Below are 9,402 nucleotides of genomic sequence, written 5' to 3'. Positions count from 1 at the left end.
ATCATTCAAAATACTAAATTTCAAAATAAAATTTAATATACAATTTTCTAACATTCAAAAATAATATCTATAACATTCTGAAAAAATTTCATAAGCAACCAATAAAATTTCATAAGCAACCAACACTATGATAACACTATTAAAACAAAGGTAGAACAATGTAACATGAGATTTTCTACTTAGATGTCGGTGAATAGGAGGGATTGCAGCTCCTAGTGCTCCTTAATTTGTTAAAGTCTCTTCATTTTTTTAGCTTGTCGGCATTCTTCCCAATACTCTTGAGGGCACCTATTCGAATAAAGATATATATTACAAATTAGAAACTAAACTGTACGAGTGATTCTAATTGCATTGCATAAATGTTACATAACGATAAAAATCATTTGATATAGTCATCTAACAGAAGTGCAAAAAGCGTTATTTATGTAACATAAATGGTAACCTCTTGAAACAATATGGTGGCTCTTAAATTTCTTAACCAAGAATGGTTTGGTGTTGGAATTGATAGAGTCACCACTAGACTTTACATGCTGTTTGATTAAGAATGATCCTAGCTTATGCATCATACTTCTGGGCATTGACAGGGACTTAAGTGGAAATTGTGATATGGTGACTTGTTGCCAATGAAATGTTTTTCAAGTTAGGGTGAGAGATTATCAAGAAGAACTTTTAAGCCAATGGTTGAGTCTGAGTAGTGAGTCAATACTCCCACCTAGGCCGGTCGAGAGAAATTCTCCTCACTCAAAGAGGCATTTGATGGGTCAAAATCAGCAATTGGTAAAATAAATGATAAAATAGACATGCTATAAAATTGAAAGACCAGTTAGTTAATTTTTGGTACAAAATAAGCTAGTTAACCTAAAAATTAAGGCTAACAATATATTTGAGAGATCAAAGAAAGCAACTGACCTGTACATGGTAGAGTGAAAATAGTCATATGTTATCAACTGCCACAAGGTCTAACCAAAACCAAAGCCTTCACTAGCTTCATGGATAGCAAGCAGCAACCTTTCTTCTAATTGTTCCCTGGAAGAGTATTCTGGTAGATCTAGTTGGTTAAAACTGCATATTGATTGAAAGTTATTAATGTTTGGTTAAGATTCAAGTAAAGAGAAACATGAAAGCATCAAATGCAATAAAATATAATTGAATGGAGGGAATGGAAAACACCAAGATGTAGAACATAATTATACCCCTGAAAGAATTTTACAATTTGTGGCAAGGCATTACCAGGTATGTGCAGAGGGCAGCCTTTCAGGAGCACCATATGCCTTCTGAATCTGAAACTGCTGGGGACCATATATACCCTGTAATGCTTTAAACCCCTCCAGGGGAACCTGAATTACATCCAAAAGATTATAAATTCTGTCAACCGAACTTTACTATTCAACCCACCAGGCGTGCAAGGCCTTAATTGCTTGTTAGGAACAAAATGTTACTATACTATTGTGTAAGTGCACTGAAAATCAACAAGAAGAGATGCATTTGTCTGCTAAATCTTTTTTTATTATGCTGTATTTATTCAACAGTGCTGCATAATCATGCACCATTCATTTTCAACTTCTATATGATGCTTTGTTTTCAAGTGTAATTAGGTTTTCTCTTTACCTGTGTTAGTAACTAGTTATGTGTCAGTAGTATCTCCTGTCAAAAGATCAAGAAAAGTCAAGTAAAAAAACAATAAAACTGTCATAATATACCTTTGATGTTCCGGTAACAAATTGTAGTAATCTCACCATATCCTCCTTGTTAAATGATTTAACAACTTCCCAAAACCACTGAATTACAGTAGAAGCAGCTGAATATCTAGTATACTCTGTGTTGGCTTGAAGATCATCAACTGCATGATGAAAGATGAATTAAATGAAGTACAATACTCTGACTTTTAATTAAACAAGAAACAAACTTACGGTCAATCTCTGGAAGTCCACTTAGAAGAAGTTCAAATTCCTTGTCATTGAATATTGAAATAAGTTCCTTAGGCACTAATTCATTGAAGCCTTCTAGAAAAGAATTGATCTTAGGACAAATAGCTGTGGTCAAAATGTGTTCATCCACAAGATCCACATATTCATGCTTTGTCTCCTCAGTTACTCTGATATTCCTCCCTTCGGGAATAAGCTCATAGTCAGTGACCTTCAACAAAAGTAGTTACCAAAAAAAGTAAAAGTTTAGTCAATTAGGCATATGTATATTTATACATTATTTAATTTCCTTTTCTTCCATAGCTGAGGCCAGCAATATCTGAGTGTGGATTCAGTTACCCTAGTTGCGCAGATACTGAAGAAGAAATTTGACTATTAATATACATTTGAAAGGACTATCTTCCACCAAGGAACCCCCTCGGATGGAAGATGAACGGAAGTAATGGAGGTGTTGTAATGAACTGCCGCCAACCTCTGCCTCTACCACCTGAACCCCAGTAGGAAGAAGTGAAGAAGACCGCCGTAAGGTGAAGGATCTTGTCGGAGAACCCCTCCGACAAGGTGGATGCTCGTTGCTGCTGCCGTCGCTCGCTATTGCCGCCAAGAGATGTTTGTTGTTGCCGTCACAGATTGGAATCCAGAAGAGGAAGATTGGACAGTGGATGGCCGACCGACGGCGGTGTGTGGGCAGAGGTTGCCGCCGGCCGTTGGTGAAGGAGAAGAACTGGAAGGACGGTGGCGTCGCGAGCCCTAGCTCGAGGAGAAGCCACGCGAGATTAGAATCGGGGGTTCTGGTACTGTGCCGTGCCAAGAAATAAAGGAAAGGGAATAGTTTTCTCCTCCTTTAATCTGGGTCGTCCGATTTGATGAAGATGGATCCATTTGATCTAGCTGATGAAGAGATGAGTGGTGCGGATCTAGTTGCCTTCTTGCTTCGATCCAATGGTCCATGTAGCTTCAAATCTGGATGGAGGGTTGGATGGCTTAGATCTGAATGAAGGAGGAAGATTTCTCTTGATCTGGATCAACGACTCATATTAATTTTGCTTGATCTCCATCATTTGACCTCCAAATAAAATCAAATTTGGAGGAGCGTCTTTCGTGGAGGAGTCGCGAAGGAGGAGTCGGAGATAGGTTTTTGTTCGTTTGAAGAGTCACAAAGAAGTGGGTTTTAGGTTTTTTTTTCATGAAGTTAAAAAAACTGTTGTGTTTTTAGGATTCAACAACATTCAATAGACAACAGTTTAATAAAACTGTTGTATATTATCACATAAGCAACACTAAAAGACAATAGTTTTTTAAAACCGTTGTCTTTGACACACATTAGACAACAGTGTTTTGAAAAACTGTTGTTATTTAAAAAACATTATGGTGAACAACAACAGTTTTCAATAAAACTATTGTTAAATGGAAAAAAGACAACAATTTCTTGAAAAACTGTTGTCTATTAGGTGTGGTTAAATCCAGAAATTCTTGTAGTGAGGGTAGTTTTAATTTTTTCAGGAAATTCATCCCCCTCATGTCGGCCTCCACTGCACCTACAATTGGTATCAGAGCCAGACCGCCTCAGAAGGACTAACCGCCGACTGAAGCACAATGATCAAGACGATGGTCGGAGCGAATATTCATCTCCCGAAGTTCGACGGAGACTTCGCGACGTGGAAACGCCGGATGGAGGTATTTTTCAAGACAGAATTTGACATTTGCTTAATTATGAAATATGGTTATGTAGTTCCAAAAGATAAAGAAGAAAACACGTGGAACAAGAAGGAGCAAGCCGATTTTGTCGTCAACGGAAAGGCAGAATTCCACCTACTTAGCGTGCTGCCACCACAAGAGGTAAGTCGAATCGAAAGCTATGACTCCGCGAAAGACCTCTGGGAGAAATTCCTGGAGCTTCACGAAGGTACCTCGGAAGCTAAGCTAGCGAGGCGCGACATCCTCTGGAACCAGTTAACGAACCTTCTGATGAATAACGACGAGAAGGTAGTGCAACTCCAAGCAAGGATTAAGGAGTTAATAACTCAACTAAGCAACCTTGGAGAAGAAGTAAAGAACCGAGACTCGATCCGGTACGCGCTCAACGCCTTCCCCAGAACTCCAGAGTGGGCCTCCTTAGTAGATGCGTACTACATCTCTAAGGACTTCGAGGTAAGTAGTTTAGAAAATTTATTTTCAACTTTTGAACTTCATGAATCTCGGATTGCATAGCCCAATAAACTGGAGAAAACAAGTCAGAACATTGCCTTAAAGGAAAGAATAAACGATTCTGACTCTGAAGCGTCGATCGACGAATCTGAAACTACATTAATGGTAAGACGAATTAATAAGTTTCTTAAATCTAAAAAATTTAGATTGCAGAAGCATGAGCGAAAAAGAAGAACGGTTCGTTGCTACAACTGCAATGAAGAAGGGCACATCAAGGATGATTGCCCGAAATTAAAGAGAAAGCAGAAAGAAAAGGAAAAAGTCAAGTACAAGAAGCCAGAATCCTCCAAGCACAAGAACCTGAAGGCCACTTGGTCAGATTTGTCGTCTTTCGAATCAGATGTCGAAGCCTTCTCGGGGTTAGCGTTAATGGCTAACCACCAGAAGGAAGAAGAGTCAAGCTCAGAGATGAGCATAGATGAAGGGGGAGGAACCTCAGAAGAAGAAAGTAGCGATGAAGGGGGAGCATCACCGAGTCAGATAAGTAAGGTATGTGCTCTAACCCCTGCTCAGTCGTTTAAATTTATTAAATCTCTTTCTAAAGATTTGTTTAAATTAGAAAAAGAAAATACTGAATTGAAAATAAAATTAACAAAAGCATGTCCACTCGCGTACGATAATCTAAAATCAGAAAATGAAAAATTAAAAATTAAAGTTGAAAAATTAAAAAATAATGCATGTTCAAATAAATTTCCAAAATCAAAAATTAGAATTTATGAAAAATTGAATTGGTACATTAGAAACCATCAGGGTCAACTTAGAAGAGTGCCCAAGAAATATGTACCCCCTAAATTTTTGAATAATCCTGTAGGAAGGAACCTCTATTGGGTTCTGAAATCTGTGCTAAATTAATTTATTTAATTAAGGCTTTCAAGAGAGAAAATTAAACAAAGAATTTCTTTACGAAGCTTTGTCTAAGGAAGTGGTTGTTGCTCCAATAACCAAGAAGGCCTAGTGCCTCACCACGACCTGGAAGCTGAAATATTGAAATAAAATGTTTAATTAACTTTCTGAAAAAGCATTAAGCTAGAATTAAATAATGCTTTGAAAGTTTTTTTAACATTTTTTGAAAAATTCCAAAAAAAAAATTAAGTTTACTTAGAAACTTTTCGGGAAATTCTAAAAATTAATTTTGACTTATGAATTCATTTTAGTTAGAAATTTTTTTTGGATAATTCAAAAATTCATTTTAGTTAAAAAATCTTTGAAAATTCTGAAAACTCATTTTGACTTAGAATTTTTTTTAAAAAATTCATATTGCTTAGGATTTTTTTTAAAGTATTTTCTAAATACTCTCTAAAATACTCTCTTATTATTACCCCGTTTTTGCTGTGATTAAAGGGGGAGAGAAAAGTACAAGTTCAGGTGGAGGGAAGAGAATTTTTTTTAAAATTTAAATATTTTTGAAAACTCTTAATTAATTAGTTGTAATTTTATTAATTGTAAATTTGTGCTTAACATGTTAGTTTAGTAATTTTCTTTTAAAATTACTTTTCTGTCTATTTTTACCCTAACTTGAACTTGGGTTGATGCACATCAAAAAGGGGGAGATTGTTAGACCCCGTGGGTGTTTTGATGTGATCAACCAAGTTGGTTAGGTCCTACCTTGTGTTTGATCCCTGTGTCTGAGTGTGCTGGAGCTTAGGAGCACAAGAAGTCGAGCGGAAGACGCAGCTAGCGAGAAGGACGACACGGGAAGGGAGCCGACGGGCTCGGTGCGTCCGAAGGACGAGAGAGTTGCGGAAGAGTACACCGGTGGGCGAGAAGAACGTGTGTGGCGTTTGAGGGACGTTAAGCCGGGGAGGAATACTGCTCAAAGAGAAGGCCGGGAATTAGGTTCGGGTGAGCCCTATTCCGGTTGGCCGAAATCACCCAAAAGATCGGAGTGTCGGAAGTCAAAGAAAAGGAGAAAGTGGACTAAAAATAAAGCTCAAGGCGCCTTAAACCAGTGCTGGAGGTGCCTCCACCTTGGAGGCACCTCAAATAGCATTGGAGGCGCCTCCATATTAGAGGCGCCTTCAATCTGGTTTAAGGCACCTCCGATTGGTCAAAATGACCGTTTGCGCTGCGGATAAAGTTTTATCCAGTGACCGAGCTGGAGGCACCTTGAATCTTGTTGGAGGCACCTTGGACCCTCGGGATAGACGTTCCAAGAGCTATATAAAGGCCTCTGGAACTAGGAAATAGAATACAACTCAAGCAATCAACTGTGTAGTCTTTCCTAGCAATAGTTTTAAGCTTCTAAAGTGTAAAAGGCTTCTCCGCCTTCAGAGAAGGAGATTTTTCTAGTGCGCGCTTTTCATTGCCCTGGATTAACAACCTTCTTGGTTATAATCAGGTTAACTCCCGGTCTTCTTTGTCCTTCTGTTTAGCCTTATTGTTTTAGTTATTTTATTTACTATTATATTTTTGAGTTGAAAGCACGAGGAGGGTAGTTTTAATTTTTTCAGGCAATTCACCCCCCTCTTGCCGGCCTCCGCTGCACCTACACATTTGTCCTTTATTACAAATAAAAAATCTTTCTTGTCCAAACAAGAAACAGAGATAATGTTCTTTGTGAAAGAGGGCATATAACAACACTCTTCTAGTTCTAAAACAAGCTCAGTGGGCAAAGATAGGAATAGGTTCCTATAGCGACAACAACAACTCTTACACCATTGCCTACTCATAGGTTTATTACGCCCTTTGTCAACACTCTACTATTTCTCAGCCCCTGCACCTTAGTACAAATGTGAGACGTACATCCCGTATCTAATACCCATGAAGAAGAAATAGATAAATTGACTTCTATAACATATATACCTGAGGCAGAAGTCTCACTTCTCTTCCGTTTCAATTCCTCTAGGTACACCTTGCAGTTCCTCTTCCAGTATCCGGTCTCACCATAGTGGAAGCAGGTTCCTTCCTTAGCAACCCCACCTTTGGGTTTCAGTGCATGAGTCTTGCCCTTGCCTTTGGCTTGGCTCTTACCCTTACCTTTAGGCTTCCACTTGCCTTTACCCTTAGACACCATCAAAATGGAACCAGGCTTTGCCTTCTTAAGGTTGAGTTCAGCAATTCTCAACATGCTCAACATTTCAGGCAATGGGCTGTTAATTTCATTCATGTTGTAGTTCATGACGAATTGACTATAACTATCGGGCAACAATTGTAAAATAAGGTCAGTGGCCAATTCTTGACCTAGTGGGAATCCCAACCTTTGTAGATTCTCCACATACCCGATCAATTTGAGCACATAAGGCCCTATGGGGCTTCCTTCTTGCATTCTACGCAAAATAGGTGGGCGAGTGAAACTATAGTTTTATGCTCCTTATTTGATCCAACGGTTTATATTAATCTAGATTTAGATGAGGACTTGACAATAGACAACACTTTTTAAAAAACGTTGTCTTTGACCCATAAAAATCACTAATAGACAATAGTTTTAAAAAAAGCGTTGTCTATTAATAAGAAAATAATGAAATAGACAACGATTTTCACTAAAAGCGTTGTTAAAAAATAAAAGACAACGCTTTTTTAAAAAAACGTTGTCTTTTAAGTGTTGTAGAATCCCATTTTTCTTGTAGTGTGCATTGAAACAGTGCTTTAGAGATCTCAAATCTCTCATGCCTTGCTTGTCCTTGATACAGTTGTCTAAGATGTTCAACCATATCATAAGCATCCATGTTCTCATGTTGCTTCCGAAGCTCAAAGTTCATGGTGGCGAGCATAAGGCATGACACATCTAATGCATCATCTTGATGCTTCTTGTAAGCATCCCTTTCAGCTCTAGTGGCAGTAGCAAGGGGTGCTTCAGGAATAGGCTACTCTAGGACGTACAGTTTTTATTCTTGCTTGAGAACTATTCTCAAGTTTCTGTACCAATCTAGGAAATTACCTCCATTGAGCTTGTCCTTATCAAGGACAGATCGTAGAGAAAGAGTATTCGAAGTATTTGTCAACATGGTAATCTACAACAACATAATGCAGAACTTAGTATCATATATAGATCATTTAATTAGGCCTTTAATTAAATGATTCTCCCACTGAATTCTAAATCTTGATAGGAGCAAGTTATTAGCAATTTCGAGCCGCAAAAACTACTTTTTGTGTTGCGGAAACCCCCAAGCTAGCCACGGATCCGTGCGAAGATAAATAAAATATTCATGTACATGTTTTTCTACACTAGATCTACCATAGATCTACATGAAAAAGGTTTTTACCCTTGTAGCGATGCCCTTCTCTTATCCCGCTCGTCCAAATGGTTGCCGGATCTAGTAGAGTATCAAGTGTACACTCCTCAACACGTATCCACACTGACAAAAGGTGGAGAGAACCACTTAGAGTGTTCTAGCACCCTTGAGAGGTCTCGACAATGGAGGAGAAGGAGAGAAAGATGAAGAGAGGAGGAAGAAGAAGAAGCCTTGAATGCACATCTAATGTGGCCGACCACTTAATGGAGCATCTTATACCTCCATGTAATACCAAGAGTCATGGCTCTTGGTCTTCCTCATGAGGTGGCACATAATGATGTAGCCTTGATGATGTGGAACATCATCATTGGCCGGCCCATGCCAAGTCACAATGAGGTGACATTTAGTCAAGTCAAACTTGACCCTTCATCTTCCCTCTCAAGTCAAGTCAAACTTGACCTCTTATCTCCCATGGTTGATCAAATCTACCCTTTGATTCAAATCAATTTAATTTAATGAATTTCTATTCATTGTTTTAAATTGATTCAATGAATCATAGTCTAAATTAGACTCATTCGACAAATGAATCAAATTGAGTCCAACTCAATTAGTCTAATCTGGATTACTCTTAATCCAATTTGGTTCATCACTTGGTTCATCATATGAACCTAATCCTCTTGGTCCATCATATGAACCTAATCTCCATCTAACTGCCCTTTGTGTGTGACCCTATAGGTTCTTGTAACGTTGGCAATGCTCCTAAACCCATTTAGAAACATAAGTAATGAGCGGTATCTAGCAACACATCATTACTACCCAAGTTACAAGAATGTTGAGATCCAACATCACCATTCTGACTACTAATTGTGACTCTCACAATATGTGACAATGTCCTTCTATCCTTGACATCTAAATTGATCAATTGAGGCATAGACCGTGTCATCCTTTAATCAATTTATGTCTTGAACTCCAAGTAGACTCACACTAATCAAATGAGCACAATATCTCATATTGATTCATTTGGGCATGACCATGCACTTAGTGGTCTCACTCTATCAAGAATCATGATATCACTCCCGTCATATAGGAGGGATAGA

The 9,402-nt window shown here is 38.3% G+C and overlaps 1 protein-coding gene across 1 annotated transcript; it reads right to left on the bottom strand.

Annotated features, from left to right (window-relative positions):
- Positions 1 to 927: 927 nt before the first annotated feature.
- On the bottom strand, positions 928 to 1,739 carry LOC121968434 (E3 ubiquitin-protein ligase UPL1-like). Its single transcript, XM_042518811.1, has 3 exons — positions 1,701 to 1,739; positions 1,231 to 1,337; positions 928 to 1,062 (listed from the first exon to the last, which is right to left on the bottom strand). Exons 1-3 carry the CDS (start codon positions 1,737 to 1,739, stop codon positions 960 to 962), a joined length of 249 nt encoding a protein of 82 aa, XP_042374745.1. The 3' UTR covers positions 928 to 959.
- Positions 1,740 to 9,402: the final 7,663 nt, after the last annotated feature.

The sequence above is a fragment of the Zingiber officinale genome, chromosome 3B, assembly GCF_018446385.1.
Source record: "Zingiber officinale cultivar Zhangliang chromosome 3B, Zo_v1.1, whole genome shotgun sequence".
Lineage (NCBI taxonomy): Eukaryota > Viridiplantae > Streptophyta > Magnoliopsida > Zingiberales > Zingiberaceae > Zingiber > Zingiber officinale.
This window is presented reverse-complemented; position numbering and strand designations above follow the sequence as displayed.

Excerpts from the sequence above, each read along its gene's own strand:
- LOC121968434 (XM_042518811.1), bottom strand. The coding sequence starts at position 1,739 with ATGGTGAGATTACTACAATTTGTTACCGGAACATCAAAG. Across the intron at positions 1,338-1,700 it reads TTGTTACCGGAACATCAAAG|GTTCCCCTGGAGGGGTTTAA; the intron begins GTATATTATGAC and ends GATGTAATTCAG. Across the intron at positions 1,063-1,230 it reads CTGCCCTCTGCACATACCTG|TTTTAACCAACTAGATCTAC; the intron begins GTAATGCCTTGC and ends ATCAATATGCAG.